General features: G+C 59.2%; 1 protein-coding gene and 2 non-coding genes across 4 annotated transcripts; all 3 read left to right on the top strand.

Annotated features, from left to right (window-relative positions):
• Nucleotides 1-1,601: 1,601 nt before the first annotated feature.
• Nucleotides 1,602-11,068, top strand: NOP53 (NOP53 ribosome biogenesis factor). Of its 2 annotated transcripts, XM_027037936.2 has the most exons (13): nt 1,602-1,852; nt 2,339-2,403; nt 4,646-4,754; nt 5,358-5,557; nt 5,937-6,007; nt 7,289-7,384; nt 8,626-8,730; nt 8,859-9,062; nt 9,429-9,604; nt 9,769-9,835; nt 10,441-10,517; nt 10,615-10,671; nt 11,009-11,068. In XM_027037936.2, exons 1-13 carry the CDS (start codon nt 1,629-1,631, stop codon nt 11,013-11,015), a joined length of 1,458 nt encoding a protein of 485 aa, XP_026893737.2. In that variant the 5' UTR covers nt 1,602-1,628; the 3' UTR covers nt 11,016-11,068. The 2 variants fall into 2 exon arrangements, with proteins under 2 accessions (XP_026893737.2, XP_026893738.2); XM_027037937.2 differs by lacking the exon at nt 11,009-11,068 and having other exon boundaries at nt 10,615-10,675.
• LOC113593484 (small nucleolar RNA SNORA54) lies at nt 3,711-3,833 on the top strand. The gene has a single exon (XR_003413660.1). It is a non-coding gene; the product is annotated as a small nucleolar RNA SNORA54 (small nucleolar RNA).
• On the top strand, nt 9,878-9,986 carry LOC113593485 (small nucleolar RNA SNORD23). The gene has a single exon (XR_003413661.1). It is a non-coding gene; the product is annotated as a small nucleolar RNA SNORD23 (small nucleolar RNA).
• Nucleotides 11,069-15,936: the final 4,868 nt, after the last annotated feature.

Here is a 15,936-nt window from a genome sequence, read left to right on the forward strand (position 1 = left end):
CCGGAGGAAGGCGGGGACGCTGCCCCCAAAGACCAGCCTGAGCGCCCGCGCGCTCAGGCCCGGGGGACTTGGCCTTGGCTCCGCCGCAGACCCCGCGGGCTGAACCCCCGAGACACGCCCAGACCACACCCACGGCGCCCGGGACACGCTGGCCGCGCGCTCCTCCCGCCCACGCGCGCTCGCCCCGCTTTCGCGGCCCCCCAGCGCCCCCTGGCGGCCACACGGGAGCTGCGCGGGCTGCGCGCGGAGACCCCTGTGCGAGGCCCGCGGGCGGCCCCGGGCGCAGAGGCTCAGGGCCCCAGGGCAGGTCACCCTGCCCACGCCCAGCGCAAGGATCCCCGCCGTGCGCTCCCGGCGGGGCGCCCTCCCTCTCTGTCCCTTCTTCCTTTTCCATTCCCGAACGGCCCGTGTGAGGCTCCGAATCCGAGGAACGGTTGCCAGCGCGCAAGGGCCTCCGAGCTTCCTTCCTTATTTGTAAACAGCAAAGATCAGTTGATGCTAAGACGAGGTCCCAGGGGGCGAGGCAGTAACCGTAGCTAATGTTTAGACGCCAGACGTGCGTTTAATGATCTCCTTTCGCCTCCTGAACAATTTATAAGGCAGATGTACCGTTATCCCTATTTCACAGATGAGGAAAGTGAGGCACAGCTAAGCAGCTTGTCCAAGATTAAGGATTCTGAGCCTGCTCCTCTTTTTATATATATTTTTAAACGTTTATTCATTTTTGAGAGACAGAGACAGAGCGTGAGCACGGGAGGGGCACAGAGAGAGGGAGGCACAGAAGCCAAAGCAGGCTCCAGGCTCTGAGCTGTCCGCACAGAGCCCCGTGCGGGTCTTGAACTCACCAACCTGGAGATCATGACCGGAGTCCAGTGCTTAACTCGAGCCACCCAGGCATCCCTCAGAGCCTTGCACTTCTAACAGTATGTTTCGAACACTCCTCGCAAACAAGGTTCTGGGCTCCCACCCTCGACATTCCGAAAGCTGTTGGATTTCCAAGATTTGGGAATTAGAACACTGAGAGGCCAGACATTCTGAGACCAGGGTGTGCCTTCTGCCCAATCTGCCATCCACAGTTCTTTCTTTTTAAAGAAAACTGTATTAAAGATAATCAACAAAATAAAATACAGGGGCGCCTGGGTGGCTCAGTCCGTTAAGAGGCCCACTCTTGATTTCAGCTCAGGTCATGGTCTCAGAGGTCTTGAGTTTGAGCCCTACATCGGGCCAGATCTGTGCTGACTGTGGAGCCTGCTTGGATTCTCTCTCTTCCTCTCTCTCTCTCTCTTTCTCTGCTCCTCCCTGCCTTTCTCTCTCAAAATAAATAAGCTTTACAATTTTTAAATAAGAAAAATTAAAAATACACGCAGACTTAAAAAAAAAAAATTCCTGGGCAGCCGGAAAAGCGTTTGCCTAGGGTTAGAGCCGCGAACCTACGACCCACAGACGAAAGGAATTTGCATAGGAGGGAGGAGACATTTACCCCTTATCTCCGCCCCTTTGCCGCTCCAGCCACTTTACCAAGATGGAGGCAACAGGAAGTAGGTCATGGGAGGGGGCGGGAGATCTGCGCGCGCATGCCACAAATCCGCTTTGAGGGGCGCTCGCGGCCGAATACTTCCTTTGCCAAGATGGCGCCGGGAGGCAGTGGCGGCGGCGGCGGACGGTGCTCGAAAAATGAGGCCGATTCCGGCTTTCTGGGGCTGCGGCCCACGTCGGTGGACCCGGCACTGAGGCGGCGGCGGCGAGGCCCAAGAAATAAAAAGCGAGGCTGGCGGCGGCTCGCTCAGGAGCCGCTGGGGCTGGAGGTCGACCAGTTCCTGGAAGACGTGCGGCTGCAGGAGCGCACGAGCGGGTGCGTGGGGCGGGACTTCCGGGAGCCGGGCGCTGTTCCGCGTGGCGGGGTGCGAGGCCCAGCGTGCTTGGGGCGGGGGGGTGGGGGGGAGACTCCTGGGGGCCTGGGAGCGTCCTTTTCGGGCACCTCTGGGGAAGTTGGGGACTCTGGGCGGGAGGTTGGGGGACTGATAAGATTACTGGGTGTAGGACCACCAGTGTGAAGTTAGGATTCAGGTAAATTACTAATAACTGTAGTGTAAATACGATCCATGCACCTACCTTAGGTTAATATTTTAAGTTTTACGGTCTGTTCAGTAGCAAGTTATGTAAAGCGAAGGGAAAGGCTTTAGCCTGGAGGGAACGCAGGGCGGGAAGAAGGTGCTTGAATGAGCCAAACCGCGGGGGAAAGCTGGGTCCCAGAGAGGTTAACCCCCCCCCCCCCCCCCCCCCCCGGCAGCTTGCATCCTTCCCAACATCTTTGACCTTCTGCATTCCCGTCTCCCAGTGGCTTGGTATCCGAGGCCCCCGATGAGAAACTCTTCTTCGTGGACACCGGCGCCAAGCAAAAAGGTAAGGAGCTTTCAGCGGCGCCTGCTGGGTCCTTGTCTCCCCCATCTCAGCCTTTTCGAGAGTCTCTGTTAATATCATGGCTCGGATGGCAGACATCTGCTAGAAAGAGGCTTTGCCGTAAACAAGAGGACCTGGACGGTACAGAAAGGAAGCTAAAGATACTGAGGCATCCCAGCTCTCCATCCACGGAGAGACCGGTAGGGGTCTGCCCCTGAGTAGAGGAGACGGAAAGTAGCAGGGCTCTCGTTAACTTGCGGAAAGGCAAAGTCAAAGCCTTGCTGTAAGGGAGGAGACTGTTTTTTGTAAGATGCGGTTTAATAAGAATAAGCAGATCTGCTCTGATGAGTAGGTAAGAAGCTCGTGCTAATCTGCGCGCCTTTATCTGCCAAAAGGCAGGGTGGCGCGGAAAGGGCTGGAGAGGTGAGTTAGGGGTTCCTGGAGTGCGCAGCAGGCTTCCCGTCAGTAAGGAGAAAAGCAGACCAGGAGTAGACGTCTGCTTTAAGGAAGGGCTAGAAAACAAGCGAAGGGGTCTGCTTTTATGAGCACAACAGGATACCTTCGGGGAGCACGTAGGAGTCCAGTCCCTGGCTCTGTTCTGGGGAATATGAGAGGAGCTGTCTCGGCGAAAGAAAAAGAGGTAGGTCACTGCTTTGAGGTGCAGGAACCTTTGAGCAAGCGAGAGATGATGATGTCGAAGCGATCGATGTTCACAGAAGTGAGCTGACCTGGTGTGTGAACAGTGAGGGGAAGTCAGGACCTGCCCTAGGGTGGTCGCAAAGGCCTACTGTGGCCAGTATGACGTCCCTCTGGGAACAGAGGAGGAGCAGTTTATAGGTTCTGCTTTAGATTTACAAAAAAAAAAAAAATTTTTTTAACGTGCATGGGGTGGGGTGCAGAGAGAGAGGGAGACAGAGTATCCGAAGCAGGCTCCACGCTGTCAGCGCAAAGCCGGACACGAGACTCAGACCCACAAACCGAGATCATGACCTGAGCCCGAGTCAGACACCCAACGGACTGAGCCACCTAGGTGCCCCTGCTTTCGGTTTGAAAAAGAAAGCTAGGTGCGCCTGGGTGGCTTCGTTGGTTAAGCGTCCAACTTCAGCTCAGGTCAGGATCTCACAGTGAGCGAGTTTGAGCCCCCCCCATCAGGCTCTCTGCTGTGAGCCCGGAGCCTGCTTTGATTCTCTGTCTCCCTCTCCTCTGCCCCTCCCCTGTTTGCGTGCTGGCGTGCACTTTCTCTCTCTCTCTGTCTCTCAAAAATAAATGTTAAAAAAATGTTATGTACAGAAACCAAAAAGGAAACGTATAGGCACTGTTCGTGGCCTGTCAGTCTGGCTGTGGCTTACGGGCTCCATTCCAGTGCGACAGCAATTCCAACGGCACATGACTGACTGACTCGTGGCTCTCAGTTTCAGGTCCTGGGGACACAAGGGAGAGAAAAAAAAGGCTGGGTGGGTGACGATAATAGCGATCATGGGCTTTCCCAGGTGATCACCGTGTCTGTGTTGCAATAATTCCTTTTTCAGGGTGCCTGGGTGACTCCGGCGGTTAAGCGTCCAACTTCTGAGTTTGGCTCAGATCAGGATCTCACGGGTCGTGGGATCGAGCCCCTCATCGGGCTCTGCGCTGACAGCGCAGAGCCTGCTTGGGATGTTCTCTCTGTCTCTCTGTCTCCACTGTCCTCCCCCCCGCCCCCCCACTCATGCACACTGTCAGTAAATAATTGTAAAAAATAGCGATTACTTTTCCAGACGATCGTGGAGGTAGGCGTCAGCGTTCTCATTGTGGGAGCAGAGATGAGCGAAGTCTGTGTTGTGAAGGAGCGTAGAAAACGGAAGGGTGTGGGTTCTGCCCTAGTATCTTTTGTCCTGGGGTTCTTGCCTTTCACGCTCAGTCGAAAAAGGCAGAAAACTGTCGTGCTGAGGATCAGCTCTTTTGGGTCCTGAGTCTCCTTGTCACTTGGTCGCCTTGTTTCTCCTTAGCGTTTCTGTTTTTGTGGCCGTTTTTTGTGCCTTGTCCGGAAGCCTCTAGTGGGCAGGGCTGTGGGTCTGACTCTTTGCTCCCAGCCAGGGCTGCCCGGGAAATGGGGGTGGGGGTGGTCGGAGCCTGGACACCTTGGGCACGTCTGTCCTCAGGTAGAAGCCTGGGGTCGCCCCCCTCCCCCCACCACGTGTGTGCTGGGGTGAGGGGGTCGGGAAGTAAGGAGGCCTGAGCCTTGGGTTCCTCTCCTTTCCGCTCCCAGAGCTGAACAAGAAGAGAACCAAAAGCCAGAAAAGGGCACTTCTACTCAAGAAACCCCTTCGCGTTGACCTCGTCCTAGAGAACACGTCCAAGGTCCCTGTCCCCAAAGAGTGAGTGTCCCGCCACCCCCGGAGCCGTCTTTCCGTCTTCACCGCAGCTGCCACTCGCTTTCTGGCCCTGCGGAGTTCCGGGGGGTGGGGCAGGTGAGGGTCACTCAGAGGAGAGGTACGGGGCGCGGCCTGTGGCTTTGGGGGGGCAGATTGGGGGACGCGGGGTGCAGGCTGGGGTGTGGTGGCCGAGGCAGGCAAGTGCAGGGCCCAGGCCCGGCCAGGAGCTCGGGGTGGAGGGGGGCCATCCGGAGGCCCATCGGGCTGCTTGGTGACAGGTCTGAGTGAGGGGAGGTTGGACCGGTGATGGAGTGGACAGCGGGCGGCTCCTGAGGTGGGGATATGGGAGGAGTGGCTGTGGGAGCAGACCTGGGGTCTGTTTCGAGGTGACGGCCGAGCTGCCCGGGAGGCCCGCAGGGCGAGGGCCGCAGAGGCCGCTGTGCCGTTGGCCGTGGTCAGGGCAGACGCCTGGGCCGTCTGGTAGGAGGATCCACGAGGACGTTCGCCTCGGACAGGGTGCTTGGGACGAGGGCTGCTGAGCAGGCGTTGTGGGGGAGCCAGGCCTCTGCTTCACCCACTCCAACTTGCTGCTTCTCCTCGCCCCAGTGTCCTTGCTCACCAGGTCCCCAATGCCAGAAAGCTCAAACGGAAGCAGCAGCTACGGGAGAAACTGGCCAAGCAGGGCGAGCTGCCCCGGGAGGTGCGCAAGGCACAGGCCCGGCCTCGGAACCCTCCTGCGGTCAAAGCCAAGCCCGGGCCCCAAGACACCGTTGAGCGGCCTTTCTATGACCTCTGGGCCAAAGACAGTGAGTAGTACCGTTGCTGTCACTTGTGGGTGGGGACTGGGCCGCCATGCCCATTCGTGCAGCTTGTGCACCGCACAAGAGCACAGTGTTTAAGACAAGTGCTCTGCAAGTGTGTGTTTGGTGATCCTCAGCAGAGTTCAGCATCTGGAAGTGGCTTTCCTTTCCTGAGGGCACCCTGTGCCCCTCAGCCTTGGCTCCCTTCTGCTTTCTGGATCCCTCCATATGCTCTTTTGCCTGGCACTCAAAATCCCTTGGAGCCCGAGTCAGTCCTTTTCTCGTGTGTGCTTCAGTGCTCTCTTTGTGAAGGGGGAGGGCTCAGAGGGAGCCCTTTGGGCCACACTGGAAAGCCCCCAGCAGCCACCCCTCACTGCCTCCACAGACCTCCTGGACCGACCCTTGGCTGGCCAGGACGCCTTTTTCCTGGAGCAGACCAAGAAGAAAGGAGTGAAGGTAAGGCCGCGGCAGCAGGGCGTCCTGGGCGACTGCTCGGGAGAGGGCTGGGGTGCTAGGAGCTGCTCTGCACAGGGGCCCTGGCGCCTCAGTCTCCGCCTGTGGCCAAGACCCCGCGTGCGGGCACCCCTGGTGCCTCCGAACCGGAGGAGAGAGCAGGCTGGCGGTCAGCAGGAGGTGCCCCGGGGAGACGAGCAAAGGTCACTGAAAAGAAGCCCGTGTTGGCCAGTTAACTGGGGGTGGCAGCTGTACCTAGATGGGGGACAGGGAACTGGGGGACACCAGGGTGGGTTCGTGCAGCAGGCTGGGGAGGAGGCCGGCCTGGTGGGAGGGAGCACCACTCAGGTTTCAGAGCTTTATTTTGAGTGGTTTCGTGCAGGAGAGGTGGGGGCCACGTTCAGGTCTGGAGGTGGGATTGTGGCGTGTGGGGGTGGGAGGTACAGGGATGGAGGCGAGACACCCCTGGGCGGAAGCCCTGGGACCCGCGGGCGGTGGGTGTGGGGAGAGGGCGGGAGCCAGAGGGCTTCTTCCAGGGCTCCCCCCCCCCCGGGCTTCTGCTGGAGACGGACGGCCTCTGCCTTCAGATTCCGTCTGGGTGGACCTTTCTTTCTTTTTTTAAATGTTTCCTTATTTTTGATAGATAGAGTGCGAGCGGGGGAGGGCAGAGAAAGAGAGGGAGACAGAATCCCAAGCAGGCTCTAAGCTGTCAGACCAGAGCCTGATGCGGGGCTTGAACCCACGCACCGGGAGATCACGACCTGAGCTGAAACCAGGAGTCAGGTTCCTAACGGACCGCGCCACCCAGGCAACCACCTCCCGCCTTTGTCACGAGCTCCCGCAGGGCCCAGGGCCACACTAGGGGTCTCCGTCAGCCCCGTGTCACCCGTGCCCTGCTCTGAGCGACGCAGGTCGGAGGCAGGTCAGACAGCCTCTGTTGGCCCTCTGCCAACATTGCCGCAGGCGTCAGCGACAGGTGCCATGTACCCTGTGTTTCTGCAACTGCTGCCCTCCTCGGGGGTCACGGGCTTTTCTCAGGGAAGGCAGGCAGAGCCCCTGCCTGCAGGGCGCTCGGTCGTCCTGGGGATGTGGCTCCCGAGGGTAGCCTAGCGGGTGGGTAGCCAGTGTCCGTTGCTCTGGATGCCGGACGCACAGGCCCCTCCCGGTGTGAAGGCTGTGGGCGCTGCTGAGGCCCCTGCCATCTTCCGAGCCTGGAGTCCCGCACCAGCTTGTCAGCTCTCGGGTCCTGGCTCCCAGGCTTCATCCTGCCTTGTCCTCCTCCAGCGGCCGCCACATCTGCACGCCAAGCCCTCCCAGGTCCCTGCCGTGGAGGTGACACCAGCCGGGGCCTCCTACAACCCGTCCTTTGAGGACCACCAGGTACACGGCCCTGAGCGGGTCCCTCCTCCGTCGTCGCCTGGCCGCTTGGTTGGTGCCCTCACCAGGCACTTCCTCTGCGCCCACCGCTGCTGGGGAGTCAGCAGGGACTGAGGCAGCCCCCGGCCTGCCCCCCTGGGGCTCGTGGTCCGGTGGGGGTCGGGGGACGGACCCATTCCCAGACAGTGATGACTCAGAGGGGTTGCCAAATCCAGACTTGGGGGTCAGGGAGGGCTTCCTGGAGGAGGGGGACATCAGAGCTTCGACCAAATGTCTGAGGAGGAGTTTGCCACGGGAAGAGGGGAATGGGTGTTTCAGGAACAGCATGTACAAAGACCCAGAGGTACACGAGACCAGGCCACCTTTGGGGGGCGGTCCACAGGACAGGGGCGCAAAAGGTCTCAGTGAACGGTGAGCAGTCTGACCAGCGAGATTTCTCTAAGGCCTAGGATAGTTTAGCAGTGGGAGAACCTGGCTGTGAGAGTCCCCGTTTGTCACACAGATGTCTGTTAACCGCGGGGGTCGTGGACGGGGGACGAGCTCTTTGTCCCCCGGGAGAGCACAGGTTCCCGGAGAGAAATGCAGGTCCGGTAGATGCGGGACACGCGGGCGGGTGCGGTTCAGCCTCGTTCACGAAGAGAGGGTGTCTCGTGGCCCCCTGGGAATGGAGAGAGCCGGGTCCTCACCTGTAGGTGCAGAGGCCCCGTCACAGCGAGCGTTAGTGGGGCGAGGCTGCTCGCGAGCAGAGGGGCCTGTGGCCGCGGTCGTTGAGTCCGGCCTGACGTGGCCGCTGGGGGGGCCTGGGAAGAGCAGTCTGTCTTGGCTCTTTGCCCAACGGTGTTGCAGAGACAGCCTTCAGCCTCAGGACTCACCCGCTTCTGGCACGGTCTCAGGGTTTTTAGAACGTTGACAGAGTAGGGCGCCCGTCAGCCATCACCTCCCGCCCCTGCCCCGTCTTCCCTAGGCGGCCACCGCTGTCCTTCCCGCAGGTCTCTTTACAGGATCGCCTGTTCTGTGTGTCACGTAAACGAAACCTTACTGTGGGCAGGGACCCGGCCGGCCTTCAAAGAGCGGAGGGTGGTTTGGGAGCAGAGTCCCTCCTGGCTGCTTGGGGAGACCCTGGAGGGGAAGAGGGGCTGGGCGCTGGGGGCGCCGATGGGAGGTGAGAGGGCCTGGTCTGTCTGTGACTCCCAGGAGTGGCCCGGGGGTGGCCCGGGTCCTCACCTCCACCCCTTCCTCTCCAGACCCTGCTCCTGGCGGCCCACGAGGTCGAGCTGCAGCGGCAGAAGCAGGCAGAGAGGCTGGAGCGGCAGCTGGCTCTGCCCAGCCCGGAGCAGGCTGCCACCCAGGTGAGCCCACGCCCCGCCTGCTCCTCTCCCCAGCCCCGCCCACCTGCCTGGCCCCGCCCCCCTGGCCCTCGGGGTGCCCGGCCCCTGACACCCCACTTCCTGTCCCTTCCCCCCCCCGCCTCCCCCAGGAGTCTACATTCCAGGAGATGTGCCAGGGGCTGCTGGAGGAGTCCGACGGGGAGGGGGAGTCGGGCGAGGGCCAGGACGAGGGGCCCGAGGCTGGAGGGGAGCAGGCCGAGGGAGCTGAGGCCTCGGTCGTGACCGCGCGCCCGGCCACCGTGGAGAAGAAGACGGAGCAGCGGCGGCGGCGGGAGAAGGCCGCCCGGAAGATGGTGAGCACCGCGGCCCCGGCCTCTCCTGGTGGCTCCCACCCGCGGCCTGCTTGTTCCCGTGCTCATGGCCTGCCTTCTCTGACCCCCCGGCCTGCTTTTTTGTGCTGTCTGCGGCCCTCACAGCTCTGGTCAGTCGAGACCCGTTTCCTGGTTCCCTCCGGGCACCACTTGGGCTCAGGATGCAGTGGGGATCAAGTCTGTGCTGCCCTGGTGCTGATACTTGGGGGGCGGGATTTGTGGGCCACCCGTGGGTAAGGAAGGGGGCCTCGAAGACAGCTGCTGTGAAGGGGGCCGCCCGGTGGACGGAAGGTCCCCCGGGCACGGCACCGTGCCCGCCCCTGACTGACCCGCCCGGCCCTCCCGCAGCGAGTGCAGCAGGCCGCCGTGCGGGCCGCCCGGCTCCGGCACCAGGAGCTCTTCAGGCTGCGTGGCATCAAGGCCCAGGTGGCGAGGCGACTGGCGGAGCTGGCACGACGGCGGGAGCAGCGGCGGGCGCGGAGACTGGCCGAGGCGGACAGGCCCCACAGGCTGGGGCGGCTCAAGTGAGGCCCGCCGGGCTGGGGGCGAGGGCGGGGGGCCTCCTGGGAGATCATCTTCTTCCCCCACAAAGCCCCACGTTCTCCGAGGCCCACTGCCTGAATGGGGCCCTTGGGCTCTGCCCTGGGCAAGGTGGATCCTCTGAACGCCCCCCGCCCGTGTTCTCCAGGTATCAGGACCCCGACATCGACGTGCAGCTCAGCTCGGAGCTCGCTGACTCGCTTAGGACCCTAAAGGTACTTGCCCACGTGGGGTGACGTGCTGTAGGGGGGCCCCCGTGCCCGGTGATGATCCCATCCTTGCTCCCCGTGCCCCCAGGGGCTGTGGGCGACATCATGGCTGACCCCGGGATGGGCCGGTTGGGCTGATGCCTGGGGGCTGAGGGCACGGGGTCCTCGGGGGTGAGGGGCCGGCTGGTGTGGGGGTTTGAGCCTGTGACCCTCAGAAGGCCTTTCCTCCCAGCCCCTGGTCTCCTGGCCCCCCCTTTCCCCCTCTTCAGTGCCAGAGAGGTCTCCCTAAAGCCCAGAACAGGCCTTCTCCCTCCCTGGCTCAGAGCCTGCCGTGGCTCCCAGCGGCCCTCGGCTTCTCACCGCAGCCATGGGCGCCACACGGTTTGGCCCGCCTCGGGGCTCCGACCGGCTCTGCTTCAGTAGTGTGCCAACCGTGCACCCTGCCCTCTGCCCCTGCCTGGCGTGCCCTCTCCTTCCCTCCCGTTGATCCCTGCACACCCAGCCCGGGCCTGTGCATCCGTACACGCCACCCCCCCAGCTCAGGGCCAGGCTGAGCCCCTTGGAGAGGTCAGAGGGCCCCCCATTGAGGCTTCCCTCTCTGTGTCCCGCAGCCCGAAGGCAATATCCTCCGCGACCGGTTCAAGAGCTTCCAGAAGAGAAACATGATCGAGCCTCGGGAGAGAGCCAAGTGAGGCTTCGGGGCTGGCGAGGGGAGCAAGGGTGTCGGGAAACTACCTGCGCTTGGCGGGCTTGCCGGTTACTCACCTCTCCCTTCCCTTGTGCAGGTTCAAGCGCAAGTACAAAGTGAAGCTCGTGGAGAGGCGGGCGTTCCGCGAGATCCAGTGAGTGGCCCTCCCCTTCCCCTGCCAGGCAGACTGGTCCCTCGGCTGTGACAGAAACACTTCTAACCTGCTTAAATAAGAACGAGACCTTGGCCAGACCCAGGGAGGGCAGCCCACCAGATGCACTTGAACCCAGAGCTGGGGCGGGGAGAGGCCCCAAAGGGAGATGGAAGGGCCCAAACTAGAGTCGGGGGGTGTCAAGCGGGTGAGGCGTGGGGCCTTCCCTCCCCTCGTGCACCCTCAGGCCCCAGTTACCAGAGGTTGAGTATGTCTTCATCTCACTGGCACTTTCTCCTGTGCTGATTCAAACCTTCTGACCGTTTTCCTCTGTCCCCAGGTTATAGCCGCCGCGGGATGCCAGAGCCCCCTCCCTGCAATAAAACACCTCTGACCAACACCCTGGGCCTTGTGTGTGACTTGACTCCCTCCTGGAGGCGGCTTCTTCCTCTGTGTGTCCCTCCCTAGCACATAGGGATGCAGGTACCAGAACATTCGTCTTCCCTAAAGCCTGGTGAGAACCCAGATCTTAGGGAAAGGAGGCAGAGGAAATGGGGCTTGCAGGCTGCTTGGGTGGGTATGGGGGACGGGGGGGGCTGGTGCACAGCAGGGATCACACCTGGGTGTCTGATGCGAAATAGCCCACGTCTTTCTGTCCCTGTGATGAGAGGCAGGTCTTGCGTATGGCCCTGTCGCGTTGGTAACGTTTGCCGAGCACCTACTGTGCTTTTAAGCAGATGGAATCACTCACCGACCTTCACGACAACCCAGTTGGGGGGGGGGGGGGGCGCAGTCCTCCCCGTTAAAATGGGGCAGAAACAAGCACGTGAGAAGGACTAATTCCCTCTCCCCAAACTTTCAGAAAGAATTTTTTTTTTAAGTGTTTATTTTGAGAGAGAGAACACGTGAGCACGGGAGGGGCAGAGAAAGCGGGAGACACAGAATCCCAAGCAGATTCCATGCTGTGCGCACAGAGCCCGATGCAGGGATCGAACTCACGAACCGTGAGATCATGACCTGAGCCAAGATCAGGAGTTGGATGCTTAACCGACTGAGCCACTCCGGCGCCCCTATAAAGAATTTTTTTAAACCATTTTTTGTACAAGTAGTAAAGGACCATCTTCTTGCTGTGAATCATAGATTCAGTGCATAAGGACACCAGAACACCGTGACTATTGCCCTTGACCTTTGCTCTCCATTCAGACCCATGCCTTTCCCTGCCAAGTAGCTGTCACTGCAGGTCAGTGTGAATGATTCCATTAAGTTCCACGTGTGATTCTATAAAATTATATCCATGTATGCACAAAAAGAGAATATTTTTAACATTTATTCATTTTTGAGAGAAAGAGCATGAGTGGGGAAGGGGCAGAGAGAGCAGGACACAGAATCCGAAGCAGGCTCCAGGCTCCGAGCTGTCAGCACAGAGCCCAACGTGGGGCTTGAACCCGTGAACTGTGAGATCACGACCTGAGCCGAAGTCAGACACTTAGCCAACCAAACCACCCAGGAGCCCCTGAAAATAGAATTGTTTTGGCTTTGCTGGGTCACGGATACAATCATACCATACTTAGTTCTGGTAAAATCTAGGGAAAATCTGTGCAAAAGGTCATTTGATAGGTTCGGCCAAATTGTTCTCCACGTAGCGTGTGCTGATTTATACCCTGCAGCAACGTAGGGGCCCACTTGCTCGCTTGCAGCCTTCTTGCTGTCTGATCTCACGTCTTTCATTAAATTCTACCTGGTTACCAGAGAGGTCGAATATATATGTGTGTGTCTTCCCATCATTGGCACTTTCTTCAATGCTAGTTCAGAGCTTTTGACCAGTTTCCTCTTAGACTGTTCGTCATTTTTCTTGTTTACTTGCAGTAGCTTTTTACTTGTTATGGATCCTGAAGTCTCCGTCACACCTGTTGCAAACATTTCTCCCAGGCTCTTGGCTTTTTGCTTCGTGTAAGGTATCATTTGTCAGAAGCATTCAGTGTTTGTGGTGTTCTGTTAGCCTTTCCCTCTCTTTTCTTGTGGCTTTTGGAAAGGTTTCTCTGGGATGAGAGGTTTATAAAAATAGAGCAAGCAGTTTATAAAAGAAATGGGTGAAGGGAGAGAGTAATGGCAGGGTCCTCCTCCCCACTCCCTCCCATATCCGGTCAAACATCACAGCTTTAAGGATCTGCTCCTGCCCCGCCCCCTCTGCCATCTTAAAAGTAAAAAGGGACGTTGTACAGACAGTAAAATGGCTCTTTGTGCATATGTGTGAGGGGGAGCCGGGGGACGGGTTGGAAGCCACTCTGAAAAGAGCCCTAAGCCGCAGCCTCTGACCCAGTAAGTCCCTTCTGGGGAATAAGCGTCAAGGAACCTTCTGGAAGAGGGGAGGAAACTCTTAATGCCCAGAGATGGCCATCAGCGCATCCGCCAAGTACATGGGTACCTGGGGGTGGGGCTGGCCGGCTCCCCGAGGACGCCCGGTGCAGCCTGGACCTTAGAGCCCTCCGGAAGCCTGCGCCGGTCCGTCCCCTAGGGAAATGCGTCTGTTCCCATGTGTGCAGAACACGGGTCTGCGGCACAGGCCCGTGTGGGTGGTTTTCTGCACGTAAATTACATTTCACATCCAAGTTTTACGCCCAAAGGGAAAAAGCGGATCTGCCAGCACCATGCTGATGTGTGCAGCTTCCTTTGAAATGCGAGGAACAATAGGGCAGGAGAAATGGACAGGGGCCCGGAGGCCTCTTGAGACAAGTACAGCGACACGTGATCTAGGTGGTGGGGTACACGGGAAACTCTCCGCTTTACGGTCGGAAATGCATAATTTGGGGGGGCCGGACACACACGTCAGGGTGATGATAATGGAGCCCAAGCGTCAGGACTATTCGCGCTGGTTCCTTCCACGGCCCCGCACCTGCTTTTCAGTCTGCGTTACTTTTCCTGAAGCAGGTCCCGCAAATTGTAAAAGCTTCAGGCACCGCAAAATCCAGTTCTGCCTCTGACCCACACGCGGAAATGGGAGAACTACCTATCCGTTGGGTCCTGGCTGAATAAGCAACCCCCCGTCTATACAGCAGATCGGGCACTTGGCTCTTGGAAGGGACGGGGCGGTCTCTGGCTGCAGCCTGCAGGTGTTAAGAGCTCGGATGTGGGAGCCGGCGTCCTGATTTCAAAGCCAGCTGTGTTACGTGCTAGCTGTGCAGCCTTGTGAAGGTTACACCACCTCTCTGTGTCTCGCGGTCCCCATCTGCAGTATGGACATCACGGTACCTCACGGTGCCTTTCGACAAGGATCGGGTGAGACTGCCCGTGACCGTCCTTAGCAGAGAACGTTCTGTGAGCGTTTGCTATTCTAACAGTGTTAGGAAACGAATGAAGATGGGTTGTTTATTTTTTTTAAAGCGGAACCTTGCAGTCTGGGCCAGAGACCCCTCGCAGATGCTCTTTCCCTTCTGACCCCTGATCGCACTCCTGGGAACGTGCCCTAAGCAAGGCCGGAAGTCTGGGGGGAGGCCCGATGCCGAGGCAGGTCGGCCCGAGTGCTGTGCAGAATGGACGGAAATGCGGTAATGGACGTGGGCAGGCCCGGCCGCTCCGGGAGGAAGCCTCCGCGGCCGCTACCCGAGGGGTCAGGCGCACGAGTAACGACCGGGGACGTGTTTACGTCAGACGCTTTGTGCAAAGACGCGAACGGGATCTGCCGCCGTCCCCGCCCCAGCGCCCGGTCCCGCGGGCGCGGGGACTCCGGGGGGTGCTCTCTCCTTGCTACTCCCTTTTTCCAGCCTCCCCGAATCTTCTATCGTGGAGAAAGCCTTTTTAAAAATAGGAATTCGTGAGGCCCCAGAGCAGTTTCCTCGATTGGTTAAGCGTCCACTCTGGATCTTGGCTCCGGTTTTGATCCTAGGGTTGGGAGCTCAGGCCCTGCCCTGGGCTCCGCCCTGGATGTGAAGCCTACTTAAAAGCAAAAGCAAAAAAGGAATTCAGATGCGGACAAAGAATCCTCCATATGTAGGAAGCTGTGTGCTGTTGGCTCTGCTTGATTAAGAAGGGACGCAGAAATCATCCAGGTTTTTACAAGCAGTGTGTCTACACTTGGGAGGTTTCACCGCCATCTTTAAAGAGGCAGCTTTTGGACAAATTTTTAATGAGCTGGGGAAATACTGATGATCCGTCTCAGAACTGTCAAATGGGCCAAGGGCACAGTAGCACCTCGACCAGTTTGAAAACGTCTGGAGACACATGCACAGAGAAAGGCGCGTGGAGATTGTGCCCCTGAAGGTGAACCACGGTGGATTCTTCCCTCCTTCCCTACATTGCTTTTCTGTACCTTCTCCGGGTCCTCCCGGGCTCCTCACTGCAGGGGACACCGGGTGGGCCCGACCGACCTCTGCACCCCTGGCAGCAGAGGCTGGAGGCAGCGACTGGTCTCCCGGCCGCCCCCGCAGCCGCCTTCTGGAGAGAGCAGGCTCCCGCGGGTGGACTCCCTCCAGACCCGTGGGCGGCAGAGGAGACCCCCGGGGTCACGGCCAGGACGGGGCGTCCTCGGCCTCGGAGGGGTCTGTGCTGTCGTCCTGGGTGTCACTCCGGAGCACGCGGCCCAGATCCGCGGCTCCAGCCTCCCACGGTGTTATAAATACCTGATCCCAGCTCCCATCCCTGCCCCCCACAAGCGTGCGTTGCTCTTATACTCAGGAAAATCATTTTTAAAATATTAAAGAGCTTTCTAAGGAAAGTAAACCACTGTGAAAAGTTGACACTTTTGCCGTGCTCATTTGCCCGCAACAGAGATGGGGCCCCAAAGAGGGTAAGACGTTTACCCAAGGCCACGCAGACTCACAGACTTGCTGACAGAGTCCGGGCCCAGCCAGGATTTCCTCCATTCCCCTTGGAGAGCCCAGCCCTCCATGAATGAGGCAGGAGCACAGACAGACAGACAGACAGACAGCTGAAGATTCCTCCACCCCCCTGTGCCTTACCTTTTGTGTATGTCCGTGGGGGTTGAGGGGGCGAGGAGGAATGTTGACTGATCAAAAGTCCCGTGAGCCAAAGTCTGGAAGCCCACTTACATGATTCCCCCCGGGGCAGAAGCCTGGCAACATGATGTATTCTCTCTTTTAATGGCAGTAATGCCATTTTAAAAATTAATGCCTGTTTCGTCTGTACAAAGCCATTTCTGTCCCAAGTGCTTGTGTCCAGATACTGTGACCCTCCCCGCTTTTTGTTTTACAGCTGAGGACTCTGAAGCACAGAGAAGGGGAGTGGCTAGCCCAGACTTGTCCAGATCTGAGA

Source organism: Acinonyx jubatus, chromosome E2 (genome assembly GCF_027475565.1).
Source record: "Acinonyx jubatus isolate Ajub_Pintada_27869175 chromosome E2, VMU_Ajub_asm_v1.0, whole genome shotgun sequence".
NCBI classification, from domain to species: Eukaryota; Metazoa; Chordata; class Mammalia; order Carnivora; family Felidae; genus Acinonyx; species Acinonyx jubatus.

Excerpts from the sequence above, each read along its gene's own strand:
- NOP53 (XM_027037936.2), top strand. The coding sequence starts at position 1,629 with ATGGCGCCGGGAGGCAGTGGCGGCGGCGGCGGACGGTGCTCGAAAAAT. Across the intron at positions 2,404-4,645 it reads CACCGGCGCCAAGCAAAAAG|AGCTGAACAAGAAGAGAACC; the intron begins GTAAGGAGCTTT and ends TTCCGCTCCCAG. Across the intron at positions 9,063-9,428 it reads AGAAGGCCGCCCGGAAGATG|CGAGTGCAGCAGGCCGCCGT; the intron begins GTGAGCACCGCG and ends GCCCTCCCGCAG.